We start from the raw sequence: 25,057 nt of genomic DNA, 5'->3' as shown, positions 1-25,057 counted from the left end.
CTCGTGCAAGTAGTGCAAGGTGCTTGGCGTGCTCCGTAGCAGACGGCTCCGTGGCCACGCTTCTTATAGTGAGCGGCATTGAGACCAGGGTTGAGGCGGCTGCATACCCGTGGTAGACGCGGCATCTGCACCGTGCTGGCACCAAAGAGCTGAAATGACAGTGTGCGTACGTGTGTGTGTATGCGTGCGTGTGCGCTTGCCAGTGTACGTGCGTAAGCAACTGGCGGGCATATGGCACACTGCTCATGTGTTCTCATCTTTCTGTCCAGCCTCGCATGTGCTTTACATGATCTCTCTTTTGTGTGTAAATATTATTATTACTCGCAGCACGACAGAGAATTTGCAGAAAAGGCAGATGGTGAGATGTTTTTTAATACGTGAGTGATCGCAACGTCTGTGATGACTCGCTACGACATCAGTATACCTCCGCTTGCAGCGATCGACTGGCTTTGAGGTCGCCGTCAGCCCACACCTATACGCCTGCCAGTTAGTCTCTGATAGTCACCCCGCCATCACCGTCTGTCGACAGTGGACGCGAGTTGTGCTCAAATATAGTTCAAGTTATCAGGCAACATCTTTCCTTCTGTAATTACGGCAATCACTTTTCGATAGAACGGCAACAGCCCGAATCACGTGTATGCATTGTCAATTAAAAGGTTGTCTCCAGCGGAAGTGTGAACCTCTCGAATTCAAAGTTTGTTGCCTCATCAAAGTATCCGTTGAAGCGGTGACGGTCGACCGGCCTGCGCCGCTTTGCACAACGGAACGGAAAGGACAGTGTCAAATTCTTCACTACTTTTGCTATTAACAAATTCCATAGCCGCTCCACGAGATGTGCACCACTTTGAACAAATGCACAGCGTTCAGTACAGCTAGCACAATCCCGCGCATACATGGCCGCAGCAAACGTTTCTGCACTTTTGCACTCGATTTGGCCGCTGCACTGAGAGCACTAGTGTCAGGCTACACTCGCGCCACAAGAACTGGCACTGCACTGGCACAGCACTTTTGTGAACTCGTGCAGAAAGTACAGCCAAATCGAGGAGACCTAGGATTTCAGCAGAATTTCAAAAAAGTGCTGTCAGAGCACTCTTGTACTGAGAAATGCTTCATGCATAAGTAAGCAGAATTGATGGTTCATGTGCAACAATTACACAGCATCTGGTGTACCTCAGGCAAATGATTTACGTATTACGTAACAGCATTCAACCCCCTTGCAGACACTTATTTTTCAAGAAACGGTCACAAAATGGTCATATTTTTTTGTTCATGGAAATGGTAAGTTGGTTGCTGTAAAAAAAAAAACTGTAAAAGTGTTTCTCTTACGTGTAGCAATCTTTATTACGCATATGGGAGCTGTGGAAATCGGCTATTTAAGGGTAACAAAGCATACAGGAAGAGCTAAAACAATAACTATAAAAGTCATCAAATGTTTGTCATATTCACAAAATCACTCGGATCTTCCTATTCCATGCTTTCACAATTGTGCCAACGCTCAAAGTTATAGGTCGCCTCGTCAAGCAGGTTATTTTTGTAATATATCTTCTTTTGCTTTCTGGGAGCAGATTAACCTGACATTTGGTCTAATTGGTCCACTCCTCTCATTGTGTGGCTATAGTCGAGAATTGCTGCCGGTTTCATCAAATTGTCTGTTGGCAGACAATAGGTTTGGTCAAGGAGTGGCTCTACCAATTTTATGACAACCTTGCTCACCAATCCAATGTCGACGACAATGGGCACTCAGCATCAAGATTTGTGTATGTATGTTCCAAACATACCTTACTGCCTGACTCACAGAGAAAATAGGCTTTTATGCCAAACCTTGCTTTCTTGGAAGGGATGTACTGTTTCCAGCCAAGACGCCCTTTGAACAACAGGAGGCTTTCTTCAACACTTGTCATGTTCAGGCACGTACAGTGTCTGGCACCGCTTCAAAAGCTCCTTGTAGAAAGGCCATATTTTGCGTAGTCTTTGTTGTGGGTGGCCTTCAACGTTCACAATGGTGCCGTTGTCGACAAATTGCAGCATGCGCACAATGACCTTGTTGCGCCTTCCACTCATTATCTGTCCCAATGCTGGCCTTTGAATTAGTGCACAGTGCGATCAGTGCATTCTTTCAGTTGGCTTTTTTATTATAGCCTGAAGCAAAATGACCGCCAAAAACACTCATTTCTTCCCGCGTGACTGGCATCCACTGGTTAAAGCAAGAAAACTTGTGCTAAAACTAAAGCAACAAAGTTGTGCTCCATCAGAAACTACAGAAACTGGTCTGCTTAGCACTGTCTCTCTCACAACCAAGTCAATGATGTCCTCATCAAAAAAAGCACTAAAAATTTCCAATGGTTCTGGTGGAGAGCCGACGTCAATAATGACCTCAGGCGATCCTTTAAAGGCAAACCTGGGAAGTGCGGGTGGGGAGTTCTTCAAATCAATGTTGCACCACTCATGGCTGCTGGCAACTGTGTCCTCTTTATCTTCTGTTTCACTGCGAGGAAGGCCCTCACTATCGTTCTCACTTGAACAAAACAAATTGTAATCTTCAGTGTCACTCCAGTCAGTCGCATCGCCGCTCTTGCGCTCCGCCATGTTCATTTGTGCACTGAGAAGTTTCTCCGTTCAGGTCGAGCAAAAAGCAATCAGCCCTTCAGTGCCCGTGGTGCCATCTTTCAGCAACCCAAAAATGCTTTGGACAAACCCTACTTGTCTTAAACCGTAATTGGAGTGCCAGAAAGCGCACGACGAGCTGGACTCATCTTGAGCCAAAGACGACAGCTGACGTATGACGAGCCTGGCTCGTCGAAGTCTGCTCGGGGGTTATGAAGCAGGCTCTTGTGCCAACACAAATCTTACGAGTTAGAAAATAGCACGCTTGATGCACATTGCAGGCATTCCCTTGCTCCCTTTGTTATACTCACAGAACAGCTGTGCACGCGTTCATGCTCTGTACATTTTATTAGTTCCATTTGAAGACATACAGAATATATACAGAAAGTACTCCAAAATTATACAGGACCCTTGGTACAGTTTTCAGTTGAAAAGGACTAAGAAATATGTACACAAAGTCCCCAAATTCTTTGCCACACCCAACAAATGAGGTAGACAGCAAGAAGTGACATGTACCTTCAGCACATGCTGCTAGCTTTGCCAGGTGCTAGCAGGCTCCAGTATTAATGCTCTTCTTAAGTGTTTCATACACGCCAAGTTCGCACTGCAGATACGTCACAAACCCTAGGAAATCCTAGAATTGCCCAGAGCTCAATCGAGCATGCCAAGTCCCTCACCCAAGATGCATTTCTCAGGGCAGCTTGGCATCCTGAGACTAACCAAACATGCTAAACCACCACATCGAGACACTCTGAAGCCTGACATCTCTCTACACTTCACAGGACATGTCGGCACAAGCATGAAATTACTTGGCAAAAGCATGCCATGTTTTCAGCTCTTGTTCTTCTATGGCATGTGCAGAGCTGCCAGTTTGTATTCAGTCTACCTGCACCAGCTTGAGCCCTGTGCGCCTCAGTTATTCACAGTATAGATTAGTAAGCTCCCTTAAAGGCGAAGTTCTGAACTGAACTGTCTGGAAATCAATAAGGTTGCCATAAACAAAGTGCAAAAAAGAAAATGTTTCAAACAAGTTGGCTAACATAAACCATTCAACTTGTACGCATCTCGATGCAAAAACTATAGTTGCCCAGGAAGAACCTAATCGAACAAGTTTTTATGAACAGATGCTCTTCCAGCCTGTTAAAGCAACGCAGAAATTTTGGTGGCTTCCATGTGGCATGTAGTTCGGTACACTAGCAACACTAGTGTTTTTCTAGAGTTGATTGCAGAAAGGAATGTGTACAAAAGGGGGTCCCAAAATCAAGGTTGCCTTGACTCTGCTCGATCTTCACTTCAGATGAATGTGTACAAGACTGCCACTGGGTGCAGCACCAAACTCGTGCACCCTACAGGCACGCCTGCCACCTTAAGGAGGAGCTGGCTGCAAAGCCACGCGAGGCTGTAACTGGCGCGTGCGCTCTAGGTCCCGCTGGCGTTGCTGCTCAGCCTGCAGAGCCTCTTTCTGCTTCATCTGTTGCAGCCGCAGAGCACGCTTCCGCAGGCGACTGCTCCGCTGCTGAAGTTCGCCCATGTCGCGCTTGAGGCGCACCAGCTTGGCCTGGTAGAGTCGCGCTCGCTGCAGCTGCACACGCACAACGGCACAGTGTTGCTCTCTCAATTATAGCAGAACAGCCAATATTTTCTTATCATGCAGTGCAAGTGCTCCTTGAACAAGGAGGATAACCAGGGCTTCCCTACAGTCACACCGGCAGCTAGCTATGCAACTCTAAAATTTAAAAACAAAAACGGTGCACAGTTATTACTGTCTTCACTGTTTCTTCTCTGCTAACGTCGCATTTTGCAGTGGCTTGGACAATGTGATATTCCATATATAGTTTACCAAACTTCACCATAATGTTGCACAGGGTGAACAACATTGGTCTTTTTCTTGCTAGAACATGCGTTTCCTCCATGGAGGTAGAAAATCAGTGCAACAAGCACACACATGGGCCATAGTATGTATGATGGGTTTTTATGCTGCAAGGGCACCTGTGGCGGGCACCTGTGTGAGGTGGGGTCAACGACCCCTCACTCAAGCATTTCACCCTAAAGAAGCCGAGCACCAGGCCGGGGGAAAGCTTGTAACCATTGTATCACCGGTGGGTGCCCACTGGGGCATAGTATGTATAGGATGACAAGGATCCGAGCAATGCACACTACAGAACTGTAACAAGGACTGGAGTAATGTACCAATTCCATTCCAATTTATTCTTTTATGCCACTGGCTGAGCTGCAGCCATGCTCTCGTTATTGCTGACAACAGCCAGTTGGTGCAGCAAACAGGGTTGCCAGGTCTTAAACTCAAAAGCCTCTAAAATCTTAAAAGTAGCCAAAAAAGTTGCCAACCTGCAGCCAAGGTGCTAAAAATAGGCAAAAAGATAGCACCAAAGCACCGCAAAACGTCACTAGAAATTCTTGTAGGAAGCAGGGTAACAGCAACTGGCTTCAAAGTACTGCTACTGCAAAGAGAAATGAAGACCACGAGACAGAAGAACGGAAGCGAACAAGGCATTTCTGCAGGGAGTTGAAAAGTAACCAGAAGAGTTTATTTTGTCTCCACCAGAGCAGAAAGATTCTGTTCCTAGGCCACAGCCATAGCCTTTTTATTCCTATACGTACTACATAGGGCCAATCTCTTCGGAAATAAATTAGAAGCCAATTTTTTCCAATGCACTGGTAAGATGCGTACAACACTGTGCTTGCAAGCATGGCATTGTTTTTTTTTTCTTCAGTGCTCCGTAAAGAACTGGCCTGATTTTATGCACCTATTTCGGTTGTCTCCTTTCTCGCATGATTTTTTTTCTTGCTGCTTCCTTTTGTAAAAACAGGCTGTTTGCCATATGTAGTTCATAAGTATTCAAAGCACAGAGTACAGCCTTTGTCAAAGCTTTTCAGGCTACATGGCTGGCTTCTTTGAAGCTCTTCATCTCTGTAAGATTAGGACAGCCTCTGTCTTCACCTTTCAAAGCCTTTTGATTTTCAACCTAGGCTCTAGCTCTAGTATAGGCAACCTGGAGCGCAATTTGCCATTACCCGTGTCACCACCCAGTGGCCACGAGTATCAACATTGAGTTGGCCAAGAAGTGCTCAGGCTCAGTCACTGACTCCACTCTGCTTAGAAAGTAAGCATTTGCACTGAATTCGACTTAACCGCCTCATCTTAATTGGTCTCATTTGGCTGCTGTGATGCTTCAACTGGCACGGATCCAAAGCGGAAGAAGATAGGCGCTGGTACTGCTGCATAACAGACTGATGCCACAGTTGCGGAGAAGACCCAGGCGACAAAAGACAGCATCTCGTCAAGACCGTGGGAAAACTTCACTGTACATTTATGCGTTTACCCTTGTGCAGATATGGCTTTCAGCAAAGAGTGGGCTGGCGCGAAGCGCTTGAGCCAGCCAGATTGTCTAGTGGCCTGATGCAAGGGTGTGGATATGCGTTGCATTTGTGCTGCTACACTCACATTATAGTGCAAGCTAGAGAATGTGTTTTGCTGAAAGTGTGGGAATACTCCAATGCAGTAACCAGTCATGGGGTGTGGGGGAGGTAGCAGCAGTAGTAGTCGGTAGTAGTAGTAGTCGGCCTGCACTTAAGCGACCTCAGCCCCACAGAGCGTCAAGTAGTTGGAAGTTGACTGGCACAACTGGGAACGTTTCGCCGGGCGAGTGTACGAAGACTCAAGGTGCTCTTTACACTGCAAACTGCCTTGTACGATCACCGAAAATCGTGGCATCATAGTTTTTCATCGATCATGGCGATCATCTGACCAACCTTTACAGGCTCCTTCAAAAGTTAACTAGCATTTGGAGCGGCACTTGGAGTTCCTCTGCTGTTCCGCGCTTGTAAATCGACACGCATCAAAACCACGCGGACATGCAGAGCGCGTAGACGCGAAGCGCCATGATATACCGAAACTCATCTGGCCGCTTGTGGCACCGCTAAGTATTCATTTTCTTCGCTCACAACATTCAGGTTGTCTTTTGTCAGTCTTCCTTGAGTGATAAAAGCGCACTATTGGTTTCAAACCAAAACTTATTACAGTATTCAACCGCGCAACTTTCGTTTGTCAGCCTCACTGATTCATGGCTTCTCGTGTCCCAGTGTTGCTAGAACCATTGGTTCTAGGAACACTGTTTTGTCCTATGACGTCACCAACCTTTGTACTTGCGAGTTTGGCCTGTGGCGGCGATACCTGTATCTTGGTTCTTGCTCTTTTCTACATTACAAGAGCTTTGTTGTCAGTATGAGTGGCGTTTTTGTAATCAGGAGCGGGTAATTATTCGATACAAGCCAACTTCAATTTCTCCTCAGTGTCCCTTTAAGGCTGAAAAATAATTCCCAATTTCTAAAGTAGATAATCAGCCTCCTACTGTCACGAACGTGGCTTTCAGATAGGCTGATTTGAAAAAGGCACGATCTGCAAAAGGTGCTGACAGCTCTTCTGCTATCAACTACAGAGAAGACTAGTGGTAGAACTGAAAACACAGTGCAACACACGGGACAAGGAAAAAACAGACAGAACAATGAGCCGTATGTTATTTTCTCGTCCCATGTGTGGCACTGTATATCAACTTGCTGGCATCTATTTTGCAGTCTTTTGACACCAGACCCCTCTTGGAGGACTTGATCCTCGGCGCTTGGCCAGATGGTCTGAGGGCTCTGCGGGCAGTGCGGGCGCTCTCACGCTTTCTAAGCGATATGGGCCTTGACTCGCGTTTGCAATGTTGGCAAGTGTGCCTTGTCTTTTTTCCATCTACCTCCTCCCATTACCATCATCTCCCATCGTGAACCTCTTTTTCTCCTCTTCCCGTTCCCCAGTGTAGAGTGCCAGGCCAGGTATTCATTTCTTCGGCCTACCTCTCTGCCTTTCCTGTCAATAAACCCTCTCTCTCTCTCTCCCAACTTGCACCAGTCTCGGCCTCAACACAGATAGTAGTAGACCCGAGTTAGACTGCTGAGGAAGGCAAATTTTCCTTTGATAGCACATCTTTCCCCTACTGCAGCTGCCCTAGGGCACATTTTGATTGTGGTGCATTACAGTGCATGACAGTGCACCTCAGCCGCAGACCAAAAAGAAAAAGGGCTGACCATATCATCAAGGCTTCCTGTGGAGTCGGCAAAGCGGCTGTTCTCCTGCTGCACTGTGTCCAGCAGAAGGCCCTGGTTCCGCCTGCGAGATAAACAGAGCCCTTCGTACCTTTTTATACACGGCAAAGCAGCGTCAGTGGTTAAACCATACATCAGCATCATTAAGTACGTCGCAATGATTCTCAAAGGACAAGGCGAGTACCATGCACAGACTGCACTCTGCATGTTATGCCTGCGTGTGCATGCCGTTTGCTCGAGTTATCCTCCGTAAACTTATCCACGCCAGCAGGCCTCAGCAGTACAGCAGTGGAGACATCCAGGTTTCATTTCATGTGTACATGAAGTTGCGATCAGCGCTGGTTATTGTTGGAAAAGCTTGAAGTACCAAAACACTCTTAATCAATTTACAATGGCACGAAGCTGAAAAAAGAAAGAAAACAAAGCTTTGAACCTAGCTCCATGGTACACAAGTTTTATATTTGCAGAACATGCATGTTGCCAAATGGTGCTCCTGTCGGCTGTTCCAGTTACTCATACTGGATTAAGTACATGACCAAGGTATAGCCATAAAAGCAGTTACCTCCTTTAAAGATTTAATCAAGCCTTAAATCACTCCTGTTGGTCGCTTCAGTGGCATGCTTCCCCTCCTCTATGTATGACGGCCTTCTGCAATTTATTCATATTGTGAAACATCAACTAGCCCGTCCAGCTGCCTGTCCTGCATGTCCTTTTATGTTTTCTTTTTAGCACCTTGCCTTACACCTTCCATTTCTATTCCCATTTCTGTGTGGCTCCTGTTATGCCAGCGAGAATAAAATGCTACAACAGGCCAGTTTTTTAATACATAGGTAAACAGAGAGTGCTCATGAGTGCATCATAGAAAAAAAGACAACGAAGGCATAGTGTGATGACATGCAAGTGACCAAGCATCAGGAATGTTGTACACATTCCTGCAGATCTGCCCTTTTACCTTTTAGCATGCTAGCAATGCAGAGTGGATAGAAAAGGTAAAAAAAAACAAAAAAAGATTAGCTGTGACAAAAAATGCATTTCAAGGCTGGGTTCCTTTAACTGGGCGCCCTCAATACCATGGCCAAATCCAATGTCAGCGAAAGATGTCACAACATACAAAGAGCAAATAGCTGAAAACACCAGGGAAAACTGAAAAATTTTACCCCATCCTCACCGGTCACTCAACACGGAACAAGCACAGGTCCTTCGCAAAGTTAAAACTAACACTCTCCTCATCTCACTAATGCTCTGCAACTTCGAATGACGTGACACAGCTCACTGTCCGAACTGTTCATAGATCAAGGCATACACAGAAAACATTCTGTACACAAGTAACACCGCCATTACCTCTCCTTATTTCCCTTATCCTCCCCCTCCTTCCTTGAGTGCTTGGCTTCGCTCAGGCTCAGCAGATGATCAGCGAGCCTCAGTGGAGCAAGTGGTCTTTTTCACTGGGCCTTAGCACTGGCCCCGAATAGAGATTTTTTTTCCTCCTGCTTTAAATCTGGATACTATTTTTATAAAAAAGAAACAGAAGCAATGCGATGCACGGGCATATGAAAGAAGAAAAAAAACTGGAGCTCTGCCTTAAGGGTATGACGTGATGGCGTAATGGGTTAATTCCCCTATATGCAGAAGGTCATTCTCTACTTTACATTCATAGATCCCTGGGAGTCCTCATACACCTCCTGGCGCAGTGGGGCAGCTGTATGGCGATGTGCCACTGCCCTGCAATGGCAGGTGTTCCCACCAGCAGGTCTTGTGCAGCCGTAGTTCCTCTTCTTGGGCGGCCAATCAGTAATTTAACTGCCACCTGCCACACTGGGCAGGTTGTGATGATGCCATAAGGTCACATGACCTAAGTGGCCCAAGTTCCTCCTAGGTTGCTCTCTGGGGACCACCTGTCAGAGCCATGCCAGTGATTTTTCGCTCACAACGGTGACAATTCCGATACCGGATTTTCTGGTGAACGGGGCATTTAACACTATTGCGTTAATATACAACACCTTGCCTGACGAACCCTATGTGCTATGTGTTCTGTATTCAGCATGTTTAAGACAATACAACACTTATGCAGAGGTTAGCTGTACACTGATAAACCCAGGCCTGTGTGTGGCTATTTTCACTCACGTCAAATCACCCAAGCTGGCTTGCAGAGCCTTCAGGTCATCCACGTGGCCCAGCTCCATGGCAGCAGCTATTTTGTGGCCTGGTTCAACAGCAGAGGTAGCCATGCTCTGCTGCAATGAGCAAAGCTCTTATTGTGGTATCTTTCAAAAACAGCGCTCAGAACAAATGCACCACAATTTTTGGTCCTACATTATTTCACAAACATTTCATTTTATGCAACTTGGTAAACAATTCAAGATGCCATAATCATGCATCAATGTGACATCTTTTCAGTATAACTTGACATTTCCAAGAGGTCCGATGTTTGCTGAGCTTTGACAATAAACGGCACAACGTGTGTTGTACTACTACGAGGTTTTTGACAGATCTTGCTGCGCAATTACGAACTACAAAACATTACCAGGAAGGCTGTGATATTCTGAAGTTGACAAGTGCCTCTCAGCACAAGGACTAATTAATAGCAATGAGCACTTTCATACCTTATTTTGTGATCTATATGGCACCTTTAATAGTGGAAAGCAACGTCCTACTCCAAGTTTTACAGCACCGACTAACGGTCCTCACAGCAACCACCTATTCTGACACGCTGGATGCAGTACTGTACAATATAGGAAGGAGGTTTGTTGACCAAGCTCAATCTCGAAGGAAAACCAGCACAATTTTCTATGGTATTTAGACCCCCCAGGTCAGACATACATCGATGACCAATTTAGTGCTGCTAAATTTTCTCACCAGTGGAGAAAGGCTTTTTTTTTTTTTGCATTGATCAAAAGTGCACTGCTAGAGCACAGAAACGATTAATGGCACATTCCATCCGATATGGCACGCTCAACAGCGCCTTTAGGCGCTCTTTGTGGCTTCAGCACAACTTGAGCGCAGGTGTGCTGACGGCACACAAGCGTTGTTTACTTCCACAAGCTCGCGCCCCAAGACGCCCCTGGTTTTGATGGTGCTAGTACCAACTGACCTGACAGACAATGGCAGTCACCTGTAGCAGCGTAGATGGATGTGCAGCGGTGTTATCAGATGAAAGTACGAGAGGCGCCGGTACAAGCTAGAAAACGGGAACAGCTGCACACGCAGACGCTTCCTTTGGTATCTAGTGAAGAAGTAAGTGAACCTGCGCGAGCAAACGCCCCCGTCAAGACTCGCGATTTGCCTGATACCCGCTTGGCGTCGCCAGACTCGGCAAGCCGTGGTTTTGAAACAAACCGCGAACGAAACTGGGCAGAAGCAGAAATCCGCAAAAGAAGTCTAGCGTGTTGATGAAAACTAAGGCAAAAAAAAAAAAAAATTGCCGAGACTCAGGTGGAACTTAGGTTGGAATAATGGACTGAGCTTAAAATAAAACACGGTAAAACGTAACAGGTAAGGTGGTGCTCGCACTGCCCCTACACACGAAGAAGGAACCAGTAAAAGAAGGAAGATAAAAAGAAGTACCACTGTGTAGTCAAAGGCCGTTAAAGAACCCCAGGTGGTCGAAAGTTGTCCAGAGCCCTTCCCTACGCCGTGTCTTTATCCTCCTTCTTTCTTTCACTTTCTCCTCCCTCTCTTCCCTCATGGTGCAGTTGAGCTGTCCACCGATGTGAAGCAGTTAGGTACGTATGGCGCCTTTCTTTTCCAATCTCCAAGTTCACAAAAAACTACATGAATGGCTCAAAAACATTAGAAATTCACGCACCGTGCACACTTGTAGCTGCCTTAATTATTGCAGTCTTATGCTTCCATTAAACGTTTATGCCCAAACAATTATTTTCATTATAATTATCTGAACTGTCCTTTAATAACACATTCTACCGCGTCAAAGAGAAAGTGGTTTGGTTTGTTTTATGGGGGATTAACGTTCCAAAGCGACTCAGGCTATGAGGGACGCCGTAGCGAAGGGCTCCGGTCTCCGGAGATTTCGACCACCTGGGGTTGACACCAACGGACAGCACTTCCTAGGCACGCTGTAGAACTTGGAGAAGTACCATCTTTATTTCTTGTTCAAGAAGAGTTATCCTTTTTTCTAGACACGAAATTGTGTTGCCATCTGTTCAGTAGGGATTTGGGATGTAGTCGGCATCACTGGCTTCGTGAAAACGTTAGAGGCTTCGAAAAACAAAAAAAAAAATTGAAAACTCGCATGCACAATCGTGGACACCGAGCCGCAAAGTAATAAAAAGTTTGGTTTATGGGAATTTAACACCCCAATGTGACTCAGGCTATGAGGAACGCCGTAGCGAAGGGCTCCGGAAGTTTCGACCACTTGGGTTTTTTTAACGTGTGCTGACATTGCACAGTACACGGGCCTCTAGACCACCGCGACCGAGATCGAATCCGCGTCTTTCGGGTCAGCAGCCGATAGCCACAACCAATGAGCCACCGCGGCGGCTGGGAGGAACTAAAACATTATGCAAATTGGAAGTCGGCTGGTTGATAGGCACATTGAAGCACCTATTTGCATGTCATGTTTTGGCATGTATAGACTCTTAGGCAAGAGGTCATCTTAGCAAGGATCACTTATTAATAGAGCTTGAACATATCATCTCCTTCGTAAGCATAGCTCCTTTACCCATGGTAAAGGCTAGTAGAAGTGCATTCGAAGCGCGTTATAACGAAGCGGTTTATAATAAAATAATGGATGTAACGAAGAGATGACGATTTCTCTTGGAAGCTTGGTCACGGTTATAACGAAGAAATCGCCGGACCCCTTCAACTTCGTTATTTAATAACGAGGTTCAAGTGTAGTAGCAAAAACATTTATTTCTGTAAGGGGTGGAGAGATAAGTATAGAGCTTCAAATCTCTCTATTCCACACGAGCTGTTCGAACCAAGTGGCCCAAAGCCGTGCTTTAGACAATGAAAGCGGCTGGCTGGTGTGGCCTGATTCGTTCTTCAAAGGTCTCTCACGTTGGTTCTTATGACGATGCAGTAGCCCTCTTGCCGACCAATCATGATACCAGACAACTTTCCCTTACCACTGAGTCCCCGTTCTGCCTTCAAGCTTCGCACATTCCTTCTGGGCCGTTCTTAGGTAATTTATGTATCCAACCAATCATAAGTACAGCAGATATCAATAGCACCAAAACTGGAATATTAGGAAAAGCATTTTAGGAAAGCTCTCCGAATCCGCAAGGAGCAAACAGTACGTCGAGGTCAAATCAGAACTCAGATCTGAATCCAAATCGTCAGCCGAACACGTACGCTCTTCTGTTTCGCGGAACAAGAAAACTTGCTTCGGATCGCCGATTAGAATACGCCATGTGTATCAGAAAATGAACGCTCTTTTTACGCAGGCGGTGTTTGGATCCCCGCTGGGTGCTGAATATTGTTTTCTGCTTGATGACATTCAGACGAAAATGTTCGGAAGTTCTCGGATAAGTTCGGCTTCATGTTCGGACTCCGTTCGATTTCATATTCGGCCTGAGGTCTGGCTTCACGTTCGACCTCAGGTTCGACACAGTTTCCGGGCAATGTTCACCTGAATTAGCTGAGAAGGGGAGCTAAAAGCAGTTCATGCTCAAAACAGTAGATCTTATGGATTAAACTTTGTTTCTAGAAATTTGCGCTCTTACTTTGTCGTGGAAGTCAAAGCAACACTTTTTTGCATTTGTGTGGAAGCACCAAATCTCCTAAGAAAAAATGCTTTCATAACTATATTGGCACCGCAGACGACCAGTGCTCAGTTTGGTTTAATATCCGAATTAGCTTCCCCCCACCATCTCTAAACAGCTCCTACAAGACCCAAACAACGCAGAAGTTGTAGAAGAACAAAGCTTCGTGTCTCCAGAAGACATAATTTCACTGGTTCTCAAACCATCGCGCGACTAAAAGCAATATGGAATAGGATGTCAAACTACTGGAGACCGCACGCGACTGGCATAAGTATTATTAATAGAAAAAAAAACATTGTTATCGCTACCAGGCAAAACCAAACCTTATTTCTTCACACCAGTGCTACTAAATGTGCTTCTTACCAACCCTCACAAATTTTGAAAAACCGTTAATCGTACAGGCGACCAACCTCTTAACACTACATGACGAAAACAACAATCCTACTCCTGAGCGCGCTTTTTGTCGCATTCTCAATACCTCCTTTTCCTTGGTGTTCACTCAAGAAGCTGACACCGAAATACTGACTTTTCAGTTCTGAATCATCGTGTTAGAGTTGACGCATTTTACCCTAATCATATTATAAAACTAATCGTGCGCATGAAACTTACATCTTCATCTGTTGTTGACAGGTTAAATTCCCAAGTACGAAAAATACTAAGAACAATGTCAGCGTCATCTGATGCCACCCCTTATAGCAGACATCATCAGGTGTCCTTCCGCAGGATTGGAAAGTTGGTAAGATCACTCCAATCTCCAAAAAAGGTTCTCTTTTTTACAAAAACTGCCATCCTATTTCCCTCATTCGCATCTGTTCGAAACTAATCGAACACGTCATGTATTGTCACATCCTCCATTTTCTTGTCTCGGTCAAATTCTTTCATCCTAACCAACATGGCTTCTTAAAGAGACTTTCTTGCGGCACCCAACTAGTATTGTTGTCTGACGATCTAAGCTCCTAGCTCGACTTAAATATTCCTATCAACGCTCTTTTTTTAAGATTTTGAAGAGGCATTCAGTTAAGTTCCTCATAAAACCTACTACTAAAACTGCCGCACTTAAACCTTATATCCTCGACAATGTAATGGCTTTGCAACTCTTTGAGCCTATGCTAACAAATATTCGTCTATGCTAACAAATATTTTTCGCCTTGTCCAGTTAATTCAGGTGTTCCTCAAAGTACGGTGCTAGGACCCTTGCTTTTTCTCGTTCGCATTAGGGACCTTCCTGTCAGTATTTCTCCCAACATTAGATCATACTCCAACGATTTATTTATTTATTTATTTATTTATTTATTTATTTATTTATTTATTTATTACAATACCTTCAGGGCCCCAGTGGGGCGTTACAGAAGGGCGTGGATAAAAAAGTAAAGACAATGCAGCAAAATGACAACAAAAAGTAAATGGAAAATGTAATGTATAATACAGCAAAGAAAAAAAAACGTAATCTTGAACAAAATACAAATCAGATTAGGTAACAAAACAGCCTAGCCAAACACATAGTTTTCCGCGGCATTTTTAAATAAACAGGTGTCAGAAATATCGGCAGCCAAGGTGGGCAGGTGGTTCCAATCGCTCGCCGTCTTGGGTATAAACTTACTTGGGTTAAACTTGCTTAACTTACCGCCCGATTTTTAACAGCACTGACCTCGACAGCCTTCAAAATGCCTTACCCGAATTGAAACTTGCTGCAAACACTAGTTAATGTCCTCCTTTAATATTGTTACGGGGTAGCAAGCGAAAGAACAGGGCGCAATGGTGTCTCGATGAGAAGAGCTTTAATGGCCAGTGGGCCTAGCAATAACGCTCCGCTCCGCGCCACTGCCTGCTCCGTTGTTGTCTTCTTCGTAATTACTCGGGGCCACCGAGTGATCGTTCCAATCGATTACTCAGATACAGAAGGAGGACGTGACGATGGGGATGGTCAGGAAAGTATATAGAGGAGGAAGAAATGCTCGCCACTGCGATGAATGAGCTGATCTAATGAATTCTGGCTTCTGGAGCTTCGTGACCAGCAGTCGGTACGAGCCGAAGGCCCATGCATGCATCGAACAGCACACGCGGGGTGCCGTGGCGGCAGTACTCCATCGTGAGGTCGTCTGGTCTTGACATCGGGCTCGGGGTCTTAGATTCGTCGTCTTCCTGCAGCAACACCTTCTCTTAAGTACCTGGTCGTACAAATATACTTCAATGCCTCCCGGAATTGACGACAACGAATCTGATCGACACCTCGCATTACCCACTATTGTTAGCGAAGAGAGAGGTCGTTTAAATGTCAGCGACATGTTGACTATAGGGATTATTGAACGCACGCGCTCCCCATGCAAATTTTTGGTTCTAGCAAAAAACCCCGATAAGACATTCCTTGCTTCTATAGATTTCCTTCGTATCAACAGCGTCCTGGTAGCTGACGTGAGCCCATCCCGAGAACTGACGTCATAACCGCTCAGGCCGGCACTGGCACATATTTCTAGAAACTTGATCTCACAAAAGGGAGTTCTCTCTCGAAGAGGCGTTGCGACCTATCACTGTGGTAGATATCACTGCACCCATCACTCAGTCAGGACACTACCAATTTGTTTGTACGCCTTTCAGGATTAAGGCCGCATCTCCTTTTTTTTTTTACCCGCCTCATGACATCCCTCTTGAAGGCCTCCAAAAGGTTGTGAATTGTATAGATGCCGTCCTGGTCACAACTTTCACTTGGGAGCAGTACCTGCTCACCCTTCGTCATCTGTACGAATGCATCCGAATGGCTGGCCTACCTGTCCAGCCCCAGAAGTATGAGACAGGCGAGACCAGCGTCATTTTTGGCAATGTGCGATCCATCTGGTGTAGGCCATCGTGGCCAAACTTCAATATGCCGCGAGGCGCGAAACCAAAAAGGAAGTTCCCTCTTTCGTCGGTTTGGCTCGCTACATACCGCAACATGATTCCTGGTTAGCTGAAATTTGAAGGCTGAGCCATTTGGAAGGCAATTATATCGAACGTGGAAGGCAATATATCTGGAAGGCAATTATATCGCTAAAACGTGTTTGATGCCCTTCTATCACCTGCAGTCATGTGTTCTTCGCCGCCGGTGGTTTTATCGCGGAGGACATTAATTAATGAATTAATTAATCTTTATTGAGAAGGATGTCTTGTATAGATGTATATTATCCTGTACCTGTGACCGCCGGTTTCCACGGTAGTGTAGTGGGTTAGCCCCGACGTAGCCACAAGAAAGTTCATCACGCTCTCCCGTGTACGTGTGTACCGCAGCAGGTGGTCAGTAAGCGAAGATGACCAAGGCGCAAGGCCATCTGTTTGCTTGCCCTAACACTCTGTCATATATTCAACCCCCGTGAGTCGCCCGCCAAGCGATTGTCTTGATGGCGGCAGGAACGCGTGCTTTTTAAGTTCGAAGGCTTCCAACTGGTGTCGCTTATAAACAAGTAAGCTGCGCCATTATTGTATATCGTTTGTGTCAGCTCCTATCAAACTTGTTCTGGAACTCCGGTGCGATTCGCTCATCAGACGTTTCTGTAGAAATATACTGACCGGCTTGTCTGTAAGTGCCCTCTGATTCTTGGTGCTTCGAACTTTCGAGAGCTCGCTCCGGGATCTCACAACTTCATTTCATTTATTTACCCTCAGGGCCCTTTCGGGCATTACATAGGGGGCATTACATTTCTTCAAAAGAAATCCTCCAAACGCCTCCCCCCAACACAGTCACGTCATCATCACTGTTATCATCATCAAATGCTGACCAACAAGGCAGCGCGAGAAGCCGATAACGTTTAGTGGGTGACATCGGCGCACCGCCAAACTGTCGCCTTCAGTTAATTGTTGCCGAAAAGAAAGTGTCTTGATGATTTAGTACAGTAACGGTTCGGCTGCAGCACTCGGACATCGGGCTGCGAACGGCAGTCAGTGTGCCGCCATTCTTACCGCAGGCGTTGCGCCTCAGTTGGCATTTTGAGCCTCCCACCAGTGGCCGCTAAATAAATACGCGCTGAATCTCTCACTGTGTCTTGCAACTTCTAATAAAGCTGTATCATCATACCACTGGAGATAAAAAGTGACTGGCTGATGCCAGGCAGTTTGCAACGCCATGGTCTTGAGTGGTAAAGACCATGGGCAGGCGCCTCCTTCAGTCGTGCCGCTGGTGTATTCCACGGGAAAGTATCTCACCCTCAACAATAATTCACTTCTGAAGTAAACACCCGGCCACTTGACCTCTGCGCGCATATCCATTTTTGCTAACCGGCCCGTCGATCAAAGAGATCTGAAGCACCAGAGAAAGGAAAAACTCTGTGGCCAGAGCAAAAAATATTACAAGAATAATTCAAGCAACAAGATACTAGGAAAATCCAAACTACGTCTTCCAGGCGAACACTGAAACATAGCAAAAAGGAAGCCATTAAACATATTATGACGCCCTACCATCTAAGTCATTACATCAGTGCCAGCTCACATCAAGACGAGTACAAATCAGTACGTTTGTTGCTGCTTCCACACGACACACGAGACACGTCCAACGGAAATAGAGCTAGTCCAAATGCACCCACTGTGAAGTTCGGTCTTCAAGTGTATACCTACGGCTCACCCAACATGTCTACAAGACCAACCAAGATGCTACCGAGGTAACTACCCGCCAGATAAGAAAACCCGCTCATTATAGCAATACTAAGAATTTGGAGTAATGTGTGCACTACCACGTCCCCGGGCTCGCGTAATCGCTCCCATACACCGTGCTGAATTCACAAAGTGCAAGTTGCAAATAATGTAACAAAAGGCAAACATGCATGTGCTTACAACCAATTCAAATTGGATTGGTGCCACATCACATCCTGATAGCACATCGCGAAACATATTACCGGGTAAATAGCTGGCGGTTTCGACCTCGTTACAGCCTACCATTTTCAACTTGAATGATGCCACCTGCCCCCTTCTGACGAGGAAGGAACAAGTCTGGCTCTGCACACGTGTACCACTCCCTCTATAAACGGTAACCTTGAAGCATGGTCTTTGCCATGCAGAGGAGGTTGCGCTTCGGAGTACTCGGGCTGGCGTGGCCCGTGGCCCCACAGATATGGGGCGAGTGGCCCCATATCTGGCAGCCACTCGTATAACTGGCCTCACTGATATCCTGTATGTCTTTGCCGTGCCATAGAAGAGAGAGAGAGAGCAAACTTTCAGTGATATAGTGGGATTAAGCGGGTGGTTAGCCCAGGTCCCGGAAACTATTTTCAGAGCCGGCCCTCAACGCCTGGCCGATGAGCGGACCTTTACTACTTCCTAAGGGTATGCCCTCAGGACCTCACACCTGGCAGCGACGGCTTTTTCTTTGACAGCCCAGCATCAAAAGTTGCGGGGGCATTATGATCCTCGCCATCTATCCCGTCTGGAAATAATTCGATCATTTATGAACGTTCACAAATATAACATTCATTCTTCGTGTGCCTTGCGGTAATAATCGGCGTATTAAAGAGACGAGTTGGAGAAGAAGACTGATCAGCACGCAAGAGCTGACGCGTGAAGCGAGAGCGCGTGAGAAGCAGAAGAAGAGAGCTCGTGAGCAGGGCAGTAGTTATTCCACGACGTCGAAGCACAAGGCTTAGCATAGCCCAGGTGAAGCCTTCACTTCCTGCACCAGGACCGCCATCGGGGACCGATACAAGGCAGGAGGTAAGCCTGCAATCACGGACGTTGCTGGAAGCAAGGTACGCTACAGGAGCCCGGAGGCACGGTCAACTACGGATTCCAGCTTCTACGTACGGATCCGTATGTCGACGGCTACCTCTTTCATAATTAATCACCTTTCATTAGTTAAGCGTAATTATTTCAGAGATATGGCTAGGAAAAGTTACGTGCTCTCAACGTTCTGGCACCCCGGAGTAAAAGTAGTCCGTAGCGGAGGGCTGTGGATTACTTTTACCACCTGGGGTTCTTAACGAGCGCTGACTTAGCACAGCACACGGCCGTACCATGCCCAGCCGTCCAGAGATTCTGAAATTTAGAGCTGGCTCACTACGTGGGCCAGTTGGAAACCCATGCCATGTTTATTTTTGTCAGGATCCTTTGAAGTTACGTTTGGTGCCCCTTGACATTTAAATATTATGGTAAACGTTGCGAAGCGAATCACCGTATGAAAGATATATGAGGCTACTTTGGAGCAAGGTGCGTGAAAACTTTGGCGTCATGTCCACGTATGCAGGGTGAGGCTACTGCAGTCATTGCTACGACTTATGCGTGCTGTAGTTGGATAGAACTCGAACGAACTGCAAAAAGCCCTCAAAGGTGGCACTCCAGCGAATGGCGACTGTCATGACGTCGCGGTTATATTCCACTAACCCGTGGTTTATCCGCTAGCACCTGCCAGCCCCAGTGATGTCACACTACCAGGTGAAAGTGGATGAACCACGACGTCATGAGAACTGGTTGACGCTATTAAGGGGCATTCGACCCATCGTTCCTGAGCTGTATCCGAACATAGGACACACGCACTATCTCCTTCCATTAGGCCTGTCTTGCTGAAACTCCACCCTTCACAGGACACTGAACATGTGTTCTTTCCCCATGCTATGTCGATCATCTCTCGCGACTTGCACAGCTTCTCGCTATTACTTGCACGTACAGAACGGCATGCTGTGATATTATTTTACATGGAACGCTTGTGCCCTTCTTGTTTTTTGTTTTTTCAGATTGGAGAGAAACGGCAACAGGCCATCCTGGAGCCTCAGTACGTTGACGACCCCCAGTAATAGACGGGCAGCCCTGTCCTCATCATGGACTCTAACGTCAAAGCCTCCGGGCCTTCAGGGCCTTCGGAACAACGCGCGCAGGATGACGGTACACCCGAGAAAAAAGCAGAGACCAGCACGGAAGAGTGTGGACCCGTGCAATCACTGCCAACTGCCACGCACTCTACTTTACCCATCGAGAAGACTGAAGAGGCATCGACGAGTCCGGACACAAAAGGAGCCACTACGTTCATTTCAAGCGGTACTTTGCCAGCCACCACGTCCATTCCAAGGAGTTCTTTGCCAGCAACAGGCCGGAAAATTAAGCCTCACAAGATAAAAGAGCACTGCAACCAGCATCCTCAGCGCGCATCCGATCAAGTTCCAGAAGGCGATGTTTTATCAGGGGGCCGTCAGGACTCGAGTATTGTTAAATCAAGCACCAAGCGACACAAATCGAAAAAAATCACCGGCGCGGATGCTCGCCTGGACAAGGGCCATAGAAAGCATAGCGAAACCGCACCCAAGGACGTCGCTGATACCTCCGGCGCAGGCCGCGATGCAGACGTTAATACAGGAGCCGCCCAGACGGACGTCGAAACGGAGGGAAAAACCGGCGAAAAATCTGAACGCGCAATAGAAGCCAAAGCCGACAATCAAGCTGACGACGCAGCAGCGATGGGCCAGTTGAAAACCGCAGTGAAGGTGGTGTCACCGCAGGCGACCACGCCGAATTCGAAGCTCGAGGAGGCACCTGTGGACGCGGCGGTACCGGCGAGCGCGAAGCCTGGTCACTCCATAAAAACATTGGCTGAACGGCGCCGCCAAAGCAACTTGGAAGCGGAGCAGCGTTCCTTATTCGTGTACTCGACGCTCAAGGACCTGGCAAGTATACCTTGTTTCCTTTCTAAATTTGGTGCGCGAAGCAGCAGGCCGCCCCACGGATATGATCAAGGGGGTCCCTGCCAGCAGAGAAGATTTTACAATTTGTGACCTAATACTGATTGTGCATCATGCCTTAGTCTTGCTATGTCGGGATGTTTCGCGCAAGTTTTCTCAAGCACGGGTGAACCTGCTGAACTAAACGAGATTGAGCAGGACAAGATAAACGAGGACGAGGGTCAGAGTGCATCCCTTGCTTCGTCCCTCGTTTCTCTCGAGCTGCGCACATTCCGTGCGCTTCAATGACTAGCCCAAGCTGCTCACTAGGAGACCGTCGGCCGGAAAGAGTATCATCGCAATGGCACTTTAATCATGATGATGTGAATGCATGAAGGAAGGTAACCTTTTAGAGCGAAAACTCTACTACGCAAGGTAGAACTTCTGAATTAGCGTAGGTTTGTCGCTTTGACCTTCAAAGACTAGCAAGGTCAAACTAGGACTTAGTCATTCTGCCATAGCCATGATATACGAAGTGCGGCATGGGGGTATATCTAATGATCAACTAGCAGTCATGTGGCCTCTGACCTTGACCTTTTGACCTTTGGCTTTGATCTGTAGACATCAGATCGGCATCGCCTCATGGGACGTCATGCGATGGCATAGCAGTGACGTCATACCATTATTCGCTATAAATATTACCGGCTTTGCTTTCGCTCTACTAGGTTGCGCTGAGTTGAACCTAAGCTAGTTTTTCTGGACCGATATTGATGTCGTTAATGTGCAGTAGCCGTCGACTTTGTCTTGTCCTGGCCGCACTAGGGTAACAATGACCAGTGCACGTACGGGCTGGAGCAAGCGTGATGCTGTCTCACCAGAAGTAGTGTATTATATTTAGGAGTGTAGAATGTTAGCGCACAAATATGACACAGCAACAGCCATGTAGTGTGAAATGCTTGGAAAATGGGTCTGTCTCCACCTTGAATAAAAGAAAAACCTTGTGCCATGGCGCTCTTTAGCCACTGATGCCCTTGCGCCATCATCATCAATAGCCATAAGCAGGCACAGTATTTCACAGTAAGCCCACTGGCAAGGTTGCTTGTGAGTGCACTGTGGTTCCTGGTACAAGTTCCATTTGTTTATGATGCAAGTTGTGGGACAGCCGTAAACCATTTTCAGACCTCAAATTTTGCGGAGTAGTCGCGTACGCTTGAGGGCCCCCCGCTGAGGAGTAGACTCGAAGCGGAGAACTCTGACATGGGCGGCCGATAACGACGGAGGATCGGCCGGTTGTAGGCCTCCACCGTGTGGAATACTCTTTTTTTGGAGACTATGTGCGCAATTTTTCAGTCAAGATGACCGTGATTTGATATTATGGGGCAAGGACAGCTTAGTCGAAGAGTGCATGGTTCATGGGTTTTGGTCCACACGAGACTGGACCAAAGATGCTATTATCCTAACACTCCAACGCAAGCAGGTTGAGAACCTGGCCAGGGGAAAGTTTGTAACCAATGGAAAACCGACTGTATCCGCCGACACTGGGGATCCAACCCCACATCTCCCGCATACGGGAAGCCGCCGATGTGGTCGTCTGTCAAGAATCTAAACTACTCTAAGCCACCGCCCGCATCTTTCAGTGAAGTGCCACGTCGTGTTGCGCAGGCGACCACCCTGAAGTCCGAATCCGCGGGTCCTACGTACGGCAACCAGATGTCGATGACGGTGCAAAAGCTACAATACCACGTCGCGTGGGTCGTGGGGGCCGCGGTGGTGCTCACAGTTGTCGTGGCGCTGCTCATGTGGATGCGAAGCGGCCAGCGACAGCTCTTGCGCGATGCCTGCGTCTCACCCGCATGCATCGAACACGCGAGGGCCTTCAAGGACATGCTCAACTACAACGTCGACCCATGCGAAGACTTGCACGGGTTCGTCTGCTCCAAGGGGACGACGCAGGAACCTGGAGGCGGGCGCGATGCGACCAGCTTCGTCGCACATCTTATCAGGAGGCACATGCTCGAGATGGTGAGGATGTTCCTTGATGGATCGACCAACTTTGAGGCGTCAAAGTAAGTTAGCCGTCAGGAAATTTAAAGTACCGTCATTGCGAAAAGTAACCGCACAGGAGCACAAGGGCACAGGTGGTTTGTTTCTAAGCCGCATGGCGAAGCACTTATGGCAGCCCTTAAGCTATGAACCTGTGTAAAGTAAGACGAGCCCATGTCCTCACGTTTCGACACCTTTCGCTCTTTAGGGGTGCCGTAACGGCTCCGTTATACGGTTTAGAGGCAAACACCTGGTGCTCGATTACTTATGGCAAAGGGGGTACCTCCGGATTCCTGTTCGGAAACAGCGGGACGTCTAGAGGCGTAGCCTGGTACCTTCCAAATAGTTCTCTACAAATTAGACTGTATGGGAGTAAAAAGGAGTAAGCCGTCCTCCAACGCGCTCTCCTCTCTTAGGGGCATGTATGCTGCCCATGTTCTGGGGCACATTTAAATTACTAAATATACGGAATGCTTGCCCTTGGCGAGGCATATTTCCACCGCAAAGCATAGTAACATGATACAGCCATCGTGGGGAGGATGCTTTTAAACGCGGCCTGGAGCTCTTGAGGTTATGGGAACCTTGTTTAAAATCTTCGTAACTGCTTGAATTCAGCATGTTTCGAACAAGGAATTTTTTCCGTTGCCAACCATAAGTACCCCGTATTTTTAGTGATGGAAATCTTGAGTAAAATAGCCTTTCCCTAAAAGGGAGAGCTAGAGGACAGCTTCCTCCCTTTTTTCTCCCATTTAGGCTAATTCGTGTTTAGAGTGTGGAAGTGCGCGGTCGTAGTAAGCTGACCACTAAACTCTTTCCAAGAACTTTTTTTTTCCTTATAGGAGCTCTGTACTGCCGGCAAATTTTCCGCCAGCTAAATTCTATGCTTATTCGCTCTTGACATGGAGTATACCTGTCAGCGCACTTCACCTGCTGACGAAAGGAGTTCAGGAGTACTTCTACTCCCTCGACCCCTGTAGATTGTACTAATGCTGCGGTCCCTTGTGGCCTGCGTTTTTCGAAGAGGTCTTCAATCGCTGATTACACTGTCTATGAAAATGACACCCTGTTTAGAGCCGCGAGAAGAACGCGATGCACCTGAATAGGTGCCGTTCAGCAATAGTCCGCACCCCCGTACTGTCCGGGGAGCAAAAGTGATGTCTAACACTAGCTCTTCGGTTGGAATTCTTGCTAAGTCTACTCCACATGGTACTAATGCTGCGGTCCCTTGTGGCCTGCGTTTTTCGAAGAGGTCTTCAATCGCTGATTACACTGTCTATGAAAATGACACCCTGTTTAGAGCCGCGAGAAGAACGCGATGCACCTGAATAGGTGCCGTTCAGCAATAGTCCGCACCCCCGTACTGTCCGGGGAGCAAAAGTGATGTCTAACACTAGCTCTTCGGTTGGACTTCTTGCTAAGTCTACTCCACATGGCCATTTGAAAACAGAAGCATATCATTTAGCTCCTAGCGACGCATGGCGCTCCAGTATGGCGGAAACACCAGAAGGAACCCGAGCAGCCAGACATTCAGATGCGAGTGTTAACCTACCGCTTTTGCATTCTACATGTGCATGTTTAAGTAGAAATGCCTGCAGTTTCGCGCGTCATCGTTTCGTTCCATTTGAAGTACAGCGCTGCCCAAGCTTTATCTTTTAGAGTATTCCGCAGGCTCCATAATAGTTTTCATTATGCATTAATAAACCTGCTACAAGTAAGCGTTAGGCGCCACACTTTTCGACCGCGACACGGTAAATTCAATGTGACGGGCATGCTCTGTAAACGGTATTCCAACAATTGAGGATTATCATCCACTCTGATCTCGCCCATACGCAGGATGGCGACCGATTTCTTAAAGGAATGCACCGGCGCCTATAAGAGCCCGCCAAGCGTGGACAGCCTCATCTCCTTCTTTGAGTTTGTTCCTGTGCCGTGGCCGTTTGACCCGTCGAGCAAGCCAGAGTTGCACCCGCTGGAGGCCGT

At 47.1% G+C, this 25,057-nt stretch overlaps 1 protein-coding gene across 4 annotated transcripts; it reads right to left on the bottom strand.

Annotated features, from left to right (window-relative positions):
* Positions 1-2,933: 2,933 nt before the first annotated feature.
* Positions 2,934-10,958, bottom strand: Pldn (biogenesis of lysosomal organelles complex 1 subunit pallidin). 4 transcript variants are annotated; one of them, XM_089548451.1, is made up of 4 exons: positions 10,823-10,958; positions 9,835-9,944; positions 7,693-7,774; positions 2,934-4,186 (listed from the first exon to the last, which is right to left on the bottom strand). In XM_089548451.1, exons 2-4 carry the CDS (start codon positions 9,936-9,938, stop codon positions 3,971-3,973), a joined length of 402 nt encoding a protein of 133 aa, XP_089404577.1. In that variant the 5' UTR covers positions 9,939-9,944; positions 10,823-10,958; the 3' UTR covers positions 2,934-3,970. The 4 variants fall into 4 exon arrangements, with proteins under 4 accessions (XP_089404577.1, XP_089404578.1, XP_089404576.1 ...); XM_089548452.1 differs by having other exon boundaries at positions 9,835-9,941; positions 10,802-10,954; XM_089548450.1 differs by having other exon boundaries at positions 10,802-10,952.
* Positions 10,959-25,057: the final 14,099 nt, after the last annotated feature.

Source organism: Amblyomma mixtum, chromosome 6 (assembly GCF_055824585.1).
Source record: "Amblyomma mixtum isolate Tamu chromosome 6, ASM5582458v1, whole genome shotgun sequence".
Lineage (NCBI taxonomy): Eukaryota > Metazoa > Arthropoda > Arachnida > Ixodida > Ixodidae > Amblyomma > Amblyomma mixtum.
This window is presented reverse-complemented; position numbering and strand designations above follow the sequence as displayed.

Coding starts and splice junctions, on each gene's coding strand:
- Pldn (XM_089548451.1), bottom strand. CDS start 9,938: ATGGCTACCTCTGCTGTTGAACCAGGCCACAAAATAGCTGCTGCCATG. Junction 7,775..9,834: donor GCCAGCTTGGGTGATTTGAC/GTGAGTGAAAAT, acceptor TTTATCTCGCAG/GCGGAACCAGGGCCTTCTGC. Junction 4,187..7,692: donor CAGGAAGCCTTGATGATATG/GTCAGCCCTTTT, acceptor GTGCGTGTGCAG/CTGCAGCGAGCGCGACTCTA.